Consider the following 16,781-nt stretch of genomic DNA (forward strand, 5'->3'; position numbering starts at 1 on the left):
TTCGTCCTCGAATCATCCACGGATTCACCTATGGGGGGATCTAGCGAGACTGCCATCTACGATTTGTCCCCATCTCGCGGGCACCGGCTTCCTCGAGACCACTCAACCCCCGACTCGACCCAATCATCCAAAAGCGGTAAACGGGGGGGAGGGATAGAAGGGGCCAACGTGTACAGGGCGTGTTACAGAGCTCCGCCTAGGGGAGCAGCGAATGCAACGACGTGAGGATGTTGGGACCCACCATGGGAGTGCGGATGCTGAGGTGGCGACGGCGTGGTGTAATGGCTGGACGTTGTAGACGTCGCGGTCGCGGTCGGATGGACCACGTTCTGGCTGAGGCAGCTCTCGCCGGCCGCCGAGCTTCTCCGTGCTGGCTTCGTCAGCGGCGTGGTCACTGGATAAACCCAGGGCACAGAATCAGTACCACCGTGGCAGGCAGCGCGAGCCTTCCTATCCCTCTAAAATGCCTCTCATCTTCGAGAAAAACGGGGACCAGGGGGGAAGAGAAGAGAACGACAGAGAGAGACAGTGAGACAGAGAGAGAGAGTGTGAAAGAGTGAAAGAGTGAGAGAGTGCGAGAGTGAGAGAGACGGAGGAGTTTCTTGTTAAAACTTCCAGGGGGACCTAATTAACCGTCCCGTTGATAACCGTGAATCCAGGGGTGATTACAGTGAAACGTCTCTAAGACATGCTCGTCGGTGCGGGCATTTGCAAAACCACCGGACGACCGCCGCCTGCGCGCCGGAGATACGGATACTTACTCTGCTTGGCGAGGTAATCGTGACTCGTCAGTGGCTGCAGATGGATCTTGTGCTGACGTAGGTCCGGTATGCTGCGCTTGAGATGGGTTAGCATGCCTGAACAACCAGGTTTCAAGGTGTTAACGAACTCGGGAGTCAAACGCAAACGCAAAGCTTAACGCTGTTCGCCTAACCCAATCGCCTCGGGAGCACTCTGGCCGTTTGCTTGGGTCTAGGTGGATTTTAAAAGTCCGTTGGTAACCTGGTATCTGCGTGCAAGCTGAGTGAAATTTTCGGTCTCTAAATTCGCGATGCAGTCTGTAACGAGGTCTTTATACTAATCGCGAACGGAGCAGAGTATGATTTTAAAGGACTCAAGTTTCGAGGGATAATTTTGATACAGCTGTTCGTGGTCGAAATTAAATCTAGTCGACGTCGGTCTCTGTAGATCCGTCCAAGTGGTTACGGAGTGGTCAGATATTCGAAGCCGAATTTCTCGATAGATTCCGAGCTCGATCGAGGCGATTGGGTTAAGGGGGTGTTTTTAGCAGGCAGAATAAAGGGGGAACAGAGTAAGGGAGGGCAGACAGGTCGATCGAATAAAGCTCGTGAAAGATGAACTACATACGCTACGGAGACGAGATTTCAGAAAAAGTCTACGGAGGAATGAAGATCTCTATGAAACACGAGCAAGTGGCAATTGAATCAAGATCAATCTAATCGTAGTCTGGCGATCGTGGAGTGGAAATGGGGTTCACTTAGGATTATGAACTTTGTGGAACTTCCTCCTCCTCCTCCCCTTTGCAAGTCTTTGTTCGACAAGTTAAAGCACTTACTTCTTCGGTACGGACATGTAAAAGAGAATTTCCATAGCCAATACAGTTAAGGCTCACAGATTTATGGGTAAAAGTAGTTCTTTTGCTGATTAGCAACGAGAACGCAAAGCGTGTTAAGGAAGTTATTGAATGTCCAGTCGAATGTTAGAACAAGCGAAGTACCTATGGTTTCCATTTCCATTTTCACTCCACGACGACTCTCGCAATCAGAGCAAAACTGTAATTACTACGCTCTGCGACCTGCGATTCGGAATTACCTTCTCTGCAAGAGAGTTGCTAATTGGCCCGGGAAAAACGGTTCTGTCGAGCGACACTAAGCCCAAAACTCACGTGACCAGCAAGTCGAGTAAAAAAAAAAGAATAGAAACGGGAAATGGGGGAAAGCCGAGCTTTTCATATATATATATACACATATATGTATGTACATAACGTATCAAGACGCTTCTATGTCTCTCTCGTATAATACGGATATTCTGTGATGGTAAGCGTTCAATGTGTTGCGGGTGTTGCAAAGCATGATCGAAAAGTACCTTCCTGTGTCACAAGGATCTTCCGTATCCGCGTGTTTATAGCAAACACTCGACTCGTCACGGAACCGAACGGTCGTGAGACAAAGTACTGCCCTTATCGAGCATCGTAAAGAATTCTATGTGTCGTGCAGAGAACAACATTCCTCAGACAGAAAGTAGAGGCAAACAAGAGAGAACTTTCGGTACACTAGAGAAGGCATTACTCCGAAGGTAGAGTAAAAAAAGTCGAGTAACAGAAATCCATCGAACGGAGAATGGGGCTGTTCTCACCGGTTATGGAGTTCAGGGTGGAGCTTCTCTGTTTCGGCTCGTCGAACTCCAGGTTCAACGGTGTCACGTCCTGGCCAGCTTTGTCCGTGCTGAACTCCAAAATCCCGTGACCGCTTGCTTTGTCGCTGTTATTTTAAAGACAAAAAGGACGTTACATTTCTCTATTCGATTTCTTATAATAATTTGAAGCATCGTGTGGAGGAATATTTTGATATTTTCATATAAGTTCAAAAAAGGTTTGATGATCGGAGTAAGGGTACTCACTACTCTTCCTGATCACCCTGCAAGGAGTCTTGTCGACCAGTGGGGATTAGATTGGTGCCAGGACCTCCCGGTCCTCGACGGTATCTTGGTGGACGGAAAGCGAATCTCCTAGCGTCGACGTCGACGTCCGTTGGAGTGCTGACAGGAAACCTCGCTGACATTGGATCGACACCAGCCTGTTCCTCCTTCAAATCCCCAAACGATTCACCAATGATTTTCACTCGCTTTCACCAACAGTATTTTATTTGCACGACAGGCTCGATTATTCGCGAGACAGATTTTAGAAAGGGAGTACGCGTCGAACACTGAGGTCCGAGAGGAAATGGCACGCGGTTCCCTATGTAACACTATTACCAGAAGGCGTTACCAGACCAATTACTCACAAACGATTGCCATTCTCCACACACCCCACCTCTGAGCCCTTCAAACATGAAATATCTCGAGCTATCTGCCATTAAACCCCTTCATAAATTTTCAACAAATCTATCCAAGCTTAAAAGCAAAATAAACAGAGGCTTATACAACTTTAGTTTTAATTTCCACTGTCACGTTCAGTAGAATTAAATAAAATCGGCAAGACCCATACGTAATGCAAAACACAACGAGAGGGATAAGGAAATTTTCGCTACCAATGCGTTTAAAAGATAGGCGAGAGTGTCCCCTTGATAACGCAATTTGTTCCACCTCGGTATCTCAATTAAGTGCCCAGATACAGGACTCGAAAGCGCCCGTAAGAATTGGCGGGGGAGCGAATGGACGTGGCATCCTTGCTGGTGAAGTGACCTACTCTCTTTCCAGGAAGTGCGTGAGCCAGACAAGTAAACAGGGGAAAAAACGCTGACCCAGTGTTTGCCACTGACCTACCTCACGCGCCCAGAGAGTAGGTCAGCAAGGTTGGTGCGAGTGAGACGCACATGGTAACATGCTTCTCTTTACCCAGTGATATCTCGGCAACGAGAAAAGGTATCGACGTGAAACGGAAACCGTTTTACAGGGGAGGCTTCACTGCTCCCAGCAACGTAAGGATATTAATAAATTATAAACAATTTCGGAATAACAGGGGAGCAAAGTTTTAGTAAGTTTAACACGCTTTGGACGCGCGTTTTGGAAAGTGTCGTCACGAATATTTGTAAATTTAGGATGACATTGTTATAGAACCACGTAAAACTTCTTGGAATTTATTTTTAAGAACATTATTAACATCTTAAGTTAGTAAAAATGTTTGCACGTGCAGGGCTAAAGTATGTTAAAGTTACTAAGACTTTGCTCCTCTGTAATTTCGAAGCTAAAAACAATTGTTTAATAAGTTTCGCGTGGTTGGGAGCAGGGAAGCCTTCGCTTCAAAGTGAATTTTGTTTGAATTTTGACACGATAACGGAAGCTTGTTAGAAGTTCAAATACTTCGCCCCAAGGGCTCTGCTCGCTTTCTTCCCGTTCAAAGGAAGCCTCGGTGGCTTTTTGCTCGCTTTGCGCAATGTTATTCGGCAAATAGAGGGCGGTGAGGTATACGTACGTCTCGTAGATTAAAAGTGATCTCGAGATTCTGGCTGAAGTGATTGGAGAACTCTGGATAAAGCGCCAGAACGTCGAGCAGGTCGTCCCTGTGTATCTTGTGGAGGTCGCAGTACGTCAGCGCGCGAACGTTGCAGGACGACTTGCCGACGGTGGTGTATATGCAAGGATTCTCCCCGAATATGTCGTCCTTGCCCAGGATGGCCATCACCACGTCGCCCTTCAATATCTCTATGCTGCCGCGCGATATGAAATACAGGGACGTCAGCACGTCCCCACGGTGAACCAACGTGTCGCCGGGCGGTGCGTGTGTGGTTTTAAATTTTAACGATAATGCCCTGGCGAACAGAAACAGAGCCACCGAGTCAGCCAAGTTACACGTAGCTTTCATCGCGCTCCAGATAATTATTCGCGCTCTTGCGACACGCGGCACGTAAGAATACTGGATAAGCGAGTGGCTCGAGTCTTTAAGTGGCATTAAAGGCGGTTCGTGTTTAATTGGCTTCCACGAATAAAGCAACTTTACTCTGTGCTTATCAAAGTTCCAGTAGATTTAGGGACCCTTGTGCTTTGGAGTATAGAAAGAGTTTTACTAGCGGCACTGGTCGGCGTTGTACAGGACGATTGGTCTATTACCTTAAACAACCGGGACTGGCACCCTCGAAGGCTCTACAGTTGTTTAAAAGATTTCTGTTCAGATGAAGACAGATATCCGCCTGAAGGCACTCGGGGAACCCTTTCAAAACGCTGTTCATGTCGATTCCGTTCGTGTAAGTCCAAGCGTGCTGGAAATACTCCTCCAGCCTCTGGCGAAGCGGATTCGGGATCTGATGGAACCTTATGAACTCCCTCACCCGAAGCATCTGCGTGTGATATCTCGCCGTGCCGCTGTAAAGCCTCTGAATGATCGCTGAGACGTTACCGAATATACTGGCGTACATTAGAGCTGGAAAGCAACGTGCGCAATGACGACCAGTCGCGAACAGTTCCGTCGATCGTTTAGAGAAGATCGGTTAGTTAAGTGGTCACTTACATCCAATTAACATAACGATTATAGTAAATATCTTCTCTGTGTCCGTGTTTGGAGCCACGTTGCCAAAGCCCACCGACGTTAAACTACTAAAGGTGAAGTACAGTGCTGTGATATAGCGGCTCTAGAATCGAACAAACGAAAGGTCTCAGTCCGGCAGCTGGCGATAAAATGCCTTCGATTCTATCGCGAATTAAGAAGCGTTACACGCCACGAAATCTGACGGGCATTTAAAGCAGAGTTTATGGAGTTACTTCACCTTTATACTCGGCCCTCCGGTGTTGTTGTGAAAATAAAACTGATGCGTGTCGTTGGCCAGGATGTCCAGCCAGCCGACTTTGCTCTTCAACGTTGGTCTCTCCGCGTTTCCTATGGCGTACCTTCGACAAACAAATTGCATCGTTTACAATTTCAGTCGTCGAGAACATTCCTTAAATATTATAAAGGGAGAATTGTTTCGAGGGTTTTAAACTTAGGGAGAATTTTTTCTACAGAATATCTGTTAGCAATACTACGCGTGAGGGGAGCTAGAGGGGTGCAAATGAAAATATTCATATGATGTAATAATATATTATAGAATATTTTCTCGCCAAAAGTAGAAATAAAAACTTATCAACTCAATGACTATTACTTACAAGGGAACATCCCGAACCCGGAAATTCAAAAAATTCTGAAACCTTGTGAATATCTAGGGAATTTCCTCCTGATTACAATGCGATTTTTGTTTGCTGCCCAAATTCACTCTAAGGAGGTGTAATTGACCCCTGAAAATCCGGTTATTTTCCGATTTTCTCTTATAACTCGTGAAGTGTAAAATAATTTTTTTTACCAAATGATAGATCTAATTAAAAGAAGTAACTAGTTTTCCCTTGAAACTTTTTTTCTATCTTTTACATTTCGCGAGTTATAACACAAAATCGAAAAATAGCCGAATTTTCGGGGATTAATTTCACCCTCCTCGAGTGCATTTGGGTAGCAACCAAAAGTTGCGTTGTAATCAGGAGGAAATCCCCTACAAGGTTTCAGAATTTATTGAATTTTCAGGTTCGGGATCTTCCCTTGTTAGTGTGTGAAAATACATATTTTTTAATTGGTGTTCCCTTTTTAATGTTAAGTCAAAGCAATAGTTTTAAAAATAGTTTTTTCTAATTTACTCAAGGTCCTCGATTCTTCGGACGATTAATTTTTACATTGCTCAGATATGGCCTCGAATTCTCAAATTCTTTTGCCTTTGAAGTGGACTTCGACATCGTGGTAAAAGTGGCATGGATAATAGGGGATAATTTACCATATGCACGCCATCCAGTGAGCGATAAGAGCAAAGGTGGCCATCAGAAGCAGCAAAACCGCAGCTCCATATTCGCTGTACCTGTCGATCTTCCTAGCTACTCTGACGAGTCGCAGAAGACGAGCCGTCTTCAAGAGTCCTATCAAGGTGGTCGTCTGCAAAGAACACGTTACATTTTGTCGATCTCACGCTCGGTGATACGAATGCTCTCGTTCATTGCACGAGTTCTCCATCGGAGATAAAGGGCTGAAATGACTTTGGCTGGACGTCTGCCATCGACGAGAAACCTTTATTTCCATTCTTCTAAATCTCGACATTTGCAAAGTCGTCAGTTTCGCAGTCTGAGACTAAGAATTCAGCGAATAGAACAGCTATCCTCCATCCCATACAAGAGTGGAATGCAGTTTAATGCAATGTATAATACAGAGTGCTGAATACTTTATCGAACCACTGTTTTCTCGCGGCAACGCCAAAGCCAGTTTCGCAGTTCCAGTTGTTCTAATTGTAGGAGTTACGAAGGAATCTCTAATACGCGACTGTCGTTCTCGAGTTCGATCGATCCAGACGTCGCTGGTCATTTTTAGGTCAGCTGGAAGCCGTCGTGTAATATTCTATGCATGGAATTTTGAGCGACGCGGAGATATGCCAGTTAAGTCAGCGCCTTGAAGCTTGACCCCGGGAACGACAGTTGCATAAACTTCAGCTGACTCGTGAGCAGACATTCCACTTTGTTAAGTGCATCCCCAACGAGACTCTAAGAAGATCAACTTCAACTTGCAAAACCACCCTTCGATTCTGTCAGAGTACTTACTAAATTAAACAGAGCAAGCACTCTACGAGGATCTTTGTTATCCGCAACGAAGGCTCGAGGTTACTTCTTCTTATCAATTCGGTGAATCGTTCTCTCTTTCAACTCACGAGCAGTCGGCTGAGAATCGTGTTGCAAGTGATAGTTCGCGAACATTCCTTTGAAACGGAGGTGTTACTCATGCGTCTCTCCAACATCTTACCTGTCGTGGGCTCGAGTATGGATAGTGTGTCGACTCGACATTCCGAAAATACCGTGGAACAGGGGTCGCTCGATCGAGCGACGCCTCGTACCGACTGTCATGCAAAGTCGACTATGCTCCAACCAAAAACTGAACCATTCATCTAATTGTTTGCTAACGATAGTCTCGTACTTGGTACTTGTCGCACGGGTTGCTCGATGATTTCTTTAGAATTTCCATCAAACGATGTCGTTTAAACTCTTTCGTTTCATTCACCGAATGCTTCTACGTTTCCACGTTTCGACTGCCTGGCATTAGGAACGTTTCAGGCCGAGCACTTTGTCGGACAGAGAAACAGAGCTGCATTACGTTCCCTCTGCTCGAGCGGTTGCAGTAGCTCGAAGATTCTGTTTCGCGTCTGGAACGACGCGTTAAATCGGCCAGCAATAATCGACCTGGGCCAAGAGATGAGCACGAGTCGGCCGTCTTTTATTCGGCCTCGGCTCGCCCAGAATATCCGAGGACGTGTGATAGCCGCGTCTGATAGCGCGAGAAATGCTGTTATGGCGTACACGCGAGCCAGTGCATCAGCGGAGATCGCGGAAGCTTGGAATACTTGATACCTACTCTGTCCTACTGCCTGAACTGATCTTATCTGTTGGCGAAACGATCTGAATGTCGCGGGTGCACCGCGCCACGGGGGTATTCTGGATACGTTCGCTAATTTTGCATGTTAATTAGATGCGTGGGGGTAGCAGATTGTTGCGTGATGAGTGATTGTTCAGATCGCGGGTGTGGTTTCGGTATTGTAGGTATTCGGTAATTTCGGGACTCGGTGTTCCGGGTAATTAGTACTCTGGGGATTTAAGTATTGAATATAATTGATATCCTATCGAGAAAGCAGTGGCGCACCCAGAGGGGAGAGGGGCGGGTCATGAGGCCCTGACACCCTCGAAACGAAAAAGAAAAAGGAGATTAATGAAATCTCTCAATCTCAATTTTTGTAATCGCCTAATGAAGTGTACCGAATTTGTATTGAGAAGTATTTGTATACCTTCGACTCGGCTCCCACAAGATTAAATCCCGAATGCGCTACTGCCTCTGACTATTCAATAACTTAGTTGTTCAAGAATCTTATACGCGACACGTTAAACATCCAACTCATTACACGAAGCCTCAGGAGCCTCCAACTACATTAACCATTTACCATTTACTTAATGCGCTATTCACAGCAGCCATGGTATTCGATACTTTAACGTTCGCCACACAGATATTCGATTCTATTGACATTCTCTGATATAATACAATCTATAGAGTATCTCAGGCTTCCACGGATCCCCGTACGTTTCTATTAATACCGCCCAGTAGTTTGGTCAATATACAGCCAGCCGTCGAGCGGCGCGGCCGCGCGATAATCTTCGGCGCACACCGATCAACCGAAAGCAAAGGCCGAGGGCGACTCTCGCGGCGTGTGTAAAAATCGTCTAACAACCCGCGCTCGTACGCAAGACGCATTACACGCATGTATGTAGGTGGAAAGAAGACGAGAAGCGTTCAAGCGACAGAAAGAAACACGCACGGTCACTGACTGTGTACAAGGAAAACAAATATCCAGACATACGTATGTATAAAACAGACACATGTATGTATAACGGCAAACAGAAAACAGGACACGCAACAGGATGAGTTCTTGTATCAAAAGCGCAATAATTACAAACGAATCGGCGGTAAACATGTGTCAACGCGCAACAGAACAGTTGATCAACGTTAGAGGCCGGGCTTGTACGATCGTTTCTTTTAAAACAGCTTGCAACAGAAGCGCAACAATTCAAGATGTACGATAAAAGAAGCTCGACAACGTAAGAACAAAAAAAAAATAAAATAAAACAAAGAACCAACAGACAGGGCCAACAGAGTCGTTCTAACGAGCTCCCATTCCCATAGAGACAGAGATAGAGAGAGAACGGCAAGAAGCTTACGTACGATCGTTTTACAAAAATCCCGCTGAAAAATCGTTCGCTTTCGGGGGTGCTTTCGTTGTGTCACTATGTGATCCTCTCGCGTCTCTCGCGTGTCGTTCGTTCTGTTTCTATGCGTGTGTTTTTCACTGTACGGTGTTCTGTGGTGATTGTGCGAGATTCGTGGGGGAGGGGGCCACGAATCAAATATTAATGGCGCGCTCTCCGTTGGATTATTGTTTCTCTTTTTCAAGATGTGTAGGCTGCGATTGGAGACAGGTGCTCGCCGATGGCACCTTGCAAAATTCAACGACTGGATCGTTAAACGGAATGTGCGAGTAGTGTGCGTGCCTGTGACTCTTTGGAAAGTCCACTTCGACCGCGAGAGATCGATCTTTCTTGATTAGAGATACGATACGTTTTTTTTTTGCGACGCCCCCGCTTGTGAATCAGTGCGAACAAATCTGCAAGCCCAGAGCTCGAATAGAGGTATTTCAGGCACAGTTGCAAAGTGATATTGGGTTATTGCACTTATGGCTAGGTGGTGAGTATCATTCGAATACTGGGTGAAGGTGATGGAAATTTTGAGTACTTTGGTGTAAGTTGGTAGCGAGGGTACACTCGGTCTATTAATATTCACGGTGGACACGAAGTGCCTTGAATACCTGAAACTAGGTCCCACGACTCGAAAGATAATGTACATTTAATAGTCTCGGTGTCTTGTATATTTAACGAACGCCACGTATAAGAGGCTTTCTTTTTTAAACGTTGAATAGAGGGAAGTATCATTTTCCAACTGTCCGAAGAGATGCGCAACTGCATGTACCTCGGAGATTAATCTTAACACGCTTTGAAATTTCAGCTCGCCAGTCAGCTGCCCCTCTACTTCAAACTTCGCGCCGCGACATGGAGAATAGATGACAAATTATTCGTCACTCAGCATCAATATTTGGTAAAACAAAATCGTCGTTCAACTAACTACGAAAGAAAAACGATCTAACTATCTGGCGTTAGCCTGAACAAGTGTCGGTATCCAGCGAACCTCTACGGCACTACTCAAAAAGGGGGAACGAAGGCAAACAGTAACGACGAGAAGATGAAAAATTGAAAGAAAAATATTGTATCGGGTATCGTTCGCTTGGTAAATATTTAACAGCGCTTCAAGATCTGTCAGGGATAATCATCTAATACTGTCTAGTCAAGGATGTATCTATATATATATATATAGTACAAGATTCTTATCAAATACTGATTAGGAATTTATCTTTCATTTCTTTGATGCATTTATACTAGCAGTTGTTTATACAACGTATATATAATATATTTTACAGAAATCACTTGTATGCTGAGGGATACAAGGCTTAGAGAGAAACAGAGAAAACGAATCAAAGTACACATCTTTAACGCTACAGTCTCATACTCTGATGCAAGTCAACTCTCCTACCGAGCGATCGCACACAGACCAATTATTTACATGGTATCATTTTCTTGGAGATACTTTACTGTGGACATGCAGACTTCTTCAAGTTTCACCGTTGCGAAATTTTGCTATGCCTCAGGATGGGAGCTAGTCGATCGCCACTTATCCCTTTTTGGGAGCGACTACTACAGCCGAATGTTTGCTATGCTTAAAGTATGGTTCGCTATCGTTTAGCCAGCGGCCGGAGAACAGGAGCGCAAAGTTACTCCGCGAGTGAATCACTGAAAGCTAAATGGCGCTGTTCTCTTTCGAGCAAAGAAAAATAATGGAACGAAAGCGTCGATCGACTTGGCTCAAACTTCCTCGACAAATCGTGGGGTTGCAGTTGGCGGAGTTAACATCTTCTTGTGTACGGTGTGCGCGTGTGTGTTATGTGGTTCGACATGTACACGCGTGTACGCATGGAAATTGTGGGAGTCAACGTGAAACATAGTGGAAGAACGAGTTCCCGTTAAGGACCAAAAGAAAAGATTTGTGCAGAAGAAAATCAGAGATATCGCAATGTGTGACGTGTTCTTAAGCAGTTAATTGTACATGGATGAAAATAGAGTGACTTAGACAGAGAGAGAGAGATAGATAGATAGGTAGATAGATAGATAGATAGAGAGAGAGAGAGAGAAATAGAGACAGAAAAAGAAAGAATGTAAAGTACAATAAGAAGGAAGAGAAACAGATAGAAAAGAAAAGTTTTCATGGCTGCGTTGGTGACTTTTAATCATTACTGTGTATAAAAACGTGTGAATCGAGATCTGCGTTTCATTAAGGAGAGATAGATAGATAGACAGATAGACAGATAGATAAATAGATAGATAAAAAAAAAACGTCAGCCTGTGAGTAATTTTTTTCTGTGTGTATGTGTGTCAACTAACCTCGTCCTTGTCCAAGCCGAGCTACGAAAACGTTAAACTGAGGTTAAAATACGTTCGTCACATGGTTTCCTGATTTCATTTAATTCTTGTTCAAAAAACGAAGAATAGAAAAGACGGGGCTATTCGCTCTCCTTTCGGTTCGTTTCTTACCGGGGCAAGACTCGCCGCGAGAACGTGGGGGGGGGGGGCTTAACATTTACGCCTCGGTAAACGAGTCGCTCGCCGGTTTCCCGCAGGATAATTCATTCACGGCTCGCGCTCGTGAAATAAACTTTCCTGCACGAGCAATTAAAATTACTGCCGCTCCTAATATTTCTGCTCCTCCGCCGAGGAGCGCAGGGAAGAGAGAGAGGTGGGTGGGGGGTGGGGGGCGGGGGAGGATCGCACTAGATAACCCGCGGATGTATCTCTTATCGCGGCTTCTGCGCCGAGCATTCATTAAGTTTCCTTCTCTTCCACCGCGATCCCTATCGTTCGTCCCCCGGTTTTCCATTTAGCCGGCCGCGGTCGAGAGAGAACCCGGGACCGGGCTCGTTATCCCGCCGAAAAGAACGGGGCAGCGGAAAAGAAACGCGACGATCGTTATGAGACAGAATAGAACGGAACCGTCAACGGGAAACGATAATCGAATTGACAAGAAAGAAAGGAACGGAGAATGGAAAGTAAATAGAATGCGAAAGAAACGAGACACGGGGGGGGGGCGGGGGGAAGAATGTAGAAGAGAATCTTGACAATAAAGGTCTAACAATTTGACAACCAGAGAGCAGAAATCTTTCACAGCGAGAGAGACTAGACTTACTTACACATGTACAAGTTAGGTGTGTATGCGCACGTGTACGTACAGGTACAAGGTCCATCGAAAACATTCCGCCGCGCGTTAATTCATTTATCTTCTTTTTTTTTTGGTGGATTTTTTGATTCGAGCAGAAGGATTTTTTTCTGCGGAGTTATTGGAAGGAAAGTGCCAAATTAGCTGTGCTCTCCGATAAGCTTCACTCGTCGGGTGCGATGTTATGTTTCTCCCCTGCTTGCTCGCGACACGCGTGCATCGTACGACGCGCGTACCTGTACCACACGTGAAACTTGTGTGGAATCGTTCCAGACAACGAGAATCCGTTAAAGTTCCATCTCGTTCGCCGGCACGTGTGCACATTTATAGATGTATTCGTACGTAGAACCGACTAACTTTCCGACAACGAAAAAAAGAACTCATTCAACACCGAGAAACGTCGAAAAAAGGGGAAGGAACGAACTAAGCACCAGTCCGGTAAAAGACACACCTATGTGGGCACTTAACTTGGGCTCGGCATGTCATCCTAATCATATTTAACGAGCTAACATCGACAGTCTAGAAACATTTGGCTGGAAATCCGATCGTTCGTCAAATCACTTCCTATCGATTTCATGGAGAACGATTTACGAAAAGCTGGAACAGAGACTGTTTCCTTCTTATCCCGATACACTCTGGACACCGATGGTGGCTTTGTAAAGTTCCAATGTGATTAGGCATCGGTATCGTTTCGACATATTTTTGATGGACCCTGGGGACGTTTCGGGAGGGGGGGCGATCAGGTGGAAATGATTTAACGACGATCGTATCCAGCCTGGAAAGAAGATTCTCAGAAAATGTTTAGCGTGCGACATAACTTACCTCGTCAGTGTCGGAGCCAACGAGGAGAAGGTCGAAAGGTATGGCAGCCACCAGGTCGATGATGAACCAACCCTTCAGGTAATGGACGGCTATCTTTGCAGGATGGGACACCACTTCGTCGTTGCTATTCACGAAAGTCGTGCGAAAATTTATGATGATGTCCACTATGAATGTGACGTCGACTGAAAAATCAAATTGTCTCGTGAGAATGCCGCCCGCCATTAACGAACTTATCGCGTAGAAGCGCTTTTACTTTGCCCTCGTTTCGTAAATAACTCCCCCCCGCGGAGTAAACAAACGGAGAAGCGAATATTGTAAAATCACGTACGTACTACAGCTGTGGCATACACGAAATAAAGTAAAAGGGAAATAAAAGGACGCAAGTACAATTACTATTATAAGCTTGAAGGAAGACAGAGAACTTAAGTCTTCCTTTAAAATTAAGCAGCTATACTTAGCTGTTTATCTGCAAAATTGTCTTCAGGGGTCATGCTCAGTCAGGAGTCCGAAAAAAGGGTGGTCTTTGGAAATTTTTTACTCGAAAGCTACAACGTATTTCTCAAGAAATCTTTTTTCCTTTTAAGGATTGCATCTAGTACTGTGCATAGTAATTTTTTTATTTAAAATTTTTTATCAATAACTGAGTTATTGTGCATCACTCGAAGATAATATAAAATAATAAGTAAATTCTTTGAATCTTTTATTTTAGATGATCGACTTTCGAGCAGCAGTGGTCACCGCAGAAGCCTTTTTTTAGAGAACCTTCGAGTGATAGACAATAACTCAGTTATGGATAAATATTTTTAGATAACAAAATTACGATGCACGGTACTAGATGCAATCCTTAAAAGGAAAAAAGATTTTTTGAGAAATGTGTTATAGCTTTTGAGTAAAAAATTTCCAAAGACCACCCTTTTTTTCGGCCTCCTGACTGAGCATGACCCCTTAACAGGCAATCTTTCCGCGAGACATCGCCATGCACGCGGTTCTATGTACGGCCACAGTGAAATAGCGACGATTTAAACGGAACGAGGCCAATATCGATCTTTTCGTCCCCGTGGATCTCACCTATGAAGTCTATGATGACGATGGGATCGTCACTGTACTTTTTGTTCTTCCTGCTGTTGTAATCCGGATCCGACAGGACGAAGGCGGCGACGTACGGGGTGAATATCGCTGTATACATGACGAGCAGCAGTATCACCCAATCCCAGACCGCCTTGAAAGGTGAGTAGTGCAGTATGGTCCACTTGCCGATTCTAGGTGACTGTAATTTGTACTCTGGGAGGATATCGTTTCCAAGGGACAGCACCTGGAGCACACGTTATCAACGCCTTGGGAGTGGACACATTCAACAAGCATCTTTGCTTTGCATTCTTTTTCATTCTTTTCACTGGGGGAGAAGAGAGGGTGGAATTACTAGATTCAATTTGGATTCACATCGAGTCAAATTTCTGACGGAACATTACAATAAAACCCGGGGACAAATGCTCCTCTTTTTTTTTGTAACGAGATTTTTCTTGCACAAAGAGTTTCATACGCGAAGATACGAGTACGTAAGGGGAGAACGCTGCGAGGGACTTGCAACCGAATTCTGGCCAAGCAGAGTCACGAGGAATCGCGTTACGGTAGCTTCTCGGTTTCGTTTCTCCTTGATTTCTAGATTTACGAAGCTGCGAGTGGAATCGCAGTTTATAGTCGGGGTACGTTTCCACTGGACGTTATAATCGTGAAAATAAAAGCAGTTTTTACCCCTTGTTTACGGGCTGACCTCATTGTTGGATAAAAATCGGGTCCAAAGTAACGCAACGCTACCTTTGTGTCCCTTTCTCTCTTTTCGACGTCGAAATGAAAGAGAAGGGAAAGAGGGGTGGGGGCGGGCGGGGGAGAGGGGAATATTAAACGCTGCGTTCACCGCGATACAGTCGGTTTTAAGCTCCCTCTGCGCGGAACGGCCGAATGAAAAATATCAGAAGCTCTCTGGTTTCTCGCCGCGTTCTCGGATTCCTTTTCACTTCGAACGCCGACGCGGGGAAAAACGAGGGGAGCACAACTCCCACGCGAGTTCTTTGTCGCCGTTTCGCACTGTGCCACTTTCCTCCGTGAAATACCACGGGAGAACACGTCTCGATCCCACCTCCTGTGCCATTCCAACGTCCCCTCGATCATTAAAATTCACTGCGCCGGCAAAACCGTACTCTCCCCGTAGAAACCCATACCGATATTAACCTGTCCAGACGCGATGCTGCTACTTCCAGCCGACGTACGCTAACAACAAGCCCCTCATCTACGGAGCCTGGCGTCGGCTAACTAAGCGCGCGTCTAATCCTCCCGAGACAGAGCCGTTCCAACGGGCGAAACGCGCTTAAATTGTCTGCGTCCGGTACAGGACGACGCGGCGGAAGCTTCGCCGAAGAAGGCGCGCCGAAGAAGGCGCGCCGTCGGAAGCGGATCAGACCCAAAGGCAAACGCGTGGAGACTGAAAAGAGAGAGGTCCTCTCTCTCTCTCCGTCGTCGAGGGAGACGGAGGGCAAGATTGCTAACCTGCCCGGCACAGCAGCGTTTCGAGTTGCTAATCGGACTCTCTGCCATTTAAGCCTGCCTTTGTGTAAGCTCTGCGACGAAAGCACGGCCGTCGATCGACCATAAGTAAACACTCGTCTCACGCACTGTGCTTTTCCCACTGACACACCGCTGGCACACGTGCACTTGGCGAGCCGGCGAAACGGCCCAAGCCAGAGCCAGCAGACGCTGCGGATCTTAGCCGGCGAGCATTCGCGGCATCGCGTTACGGGATTTACCAGCTCGGTCCTCTCGAGTGTATCGCAACACCCGGAAGCACCCCGCGGGCGACGTTCACTTTATCGAGCGCGAAAAGCCGCGGCAAAAGCGGCCCTCCTGGAGCAGCTCTCGGAGCAGCCGGGTATATCGATCGGCGGAACGCTGGGAACGTCCGGAACGCTGTCCCAAATAGCAGGCCGACAGCGGTTGTTTACAACGCGGCGAGGAAGAACCGGAAGAGTCCTGGCCGAGTGCTAGCCTCACACTGATGCAATGCGGGCCGCGAAGGGTGGCGGCGTTCGATTGGCGAAGGGGAGGACCGAGGGTTAGCGCGAGAGAGACAGCCAGGGAGCGGGTATGTGTGTGTGTGTGTACGTGCGGGTTAGGGCAACCCCCGTCGTCACACCCTACGAGCCGGCTACGTTTCCAAGTAGGTACCTATCCCAGAGTTAGCAGGGCCAGCATTATTATTCTTAATTGCGGCTGTCTCCGCTGGCTTCACCCGCGCCAGTAACGAGCCACCGGCCGCGACGGTTCCGCGCGCGTCTCCTAATCGGGACTAATCACCCGCGGACAATGATCG

At 46.3% G+C, this 16,781-nt stretch overlaps 1 protein-coding gene across 14 annotated transcripts in view; it reads right to left on the bottom strand.

Moving 5' to 3' along the window:
• Sei (potassium voltage-gated channel seizure) overlaps positions 1-16,781 on the bottom strand; it is a 114,690-nt gene that overhangs the window by 11,261 nt on the left and 86,648 nt on the right. For 9 of the 14 annotated variants that reach the window (XM_076824886.1, XM_076824882.1, XM_076824877.1 and 6 more), the window contains 12 exons: positions 14,486-14,729; positions 13,418-13,599; positions 11,767-11,787; positions 6,471-6,625; positions 5,442-5,562; positions 5,186-5,306; positions 4,789-5,098; positions 4,154-4,490; positions 2,641-2,825; positions 2,377-2,501; positions 762-857; positions 242-394 (listed from right to left, as the gene is read on the bottom strand). In XM_076824886.1, coding sequence (XP_076681001.1) covers positions 242-394; positions 762-857; positions 2,377-2,501; positions 2,641-2,825; positions 4,154-4,490; positions 4,789-5,098; positions 5,186-5,306; positions 5,442-5,562; positions 6,471-6,625; positions 11,767-11,787; positions 13,418-13,599; positions 14,486-14,729 — 2,050 coding nt within the window. The remainder of the gene's footprint in view (positions 1-241; positions 395-761; positions 858-2,376; positions 2,502-2,640; positions 2,826-4,153; positions 4,491-4,788; positions 5,099-5,185; positions 5,307-5,441; positions 5,563-6,470; positions 6,626-11,766; positions 11,788-13,417; positions 13,600-14,485; positions 14,730-16,781) is intronic. The other 5 variants (XM_076824888.1, XM_076824876.1, XM_076824881.1 and 2 more) reach the window with 4 other exon arrangements.

This window comes from Andrena cerasifolii, chromosome 12 (assembly GCF_050908995.1).
Source record: "Andrena cerasifolii isolate SP2316 chromosome 12, iyAndCera1_principal, whole genome shotgun sequence".
Taxonomy (NCBI): domain Eukaryota; kingdom Metazoa; phylum Arthropoda; class Insecta; order Hymenoptera; family Andrenidae; genus Andrena; species Andrena cerasifolii.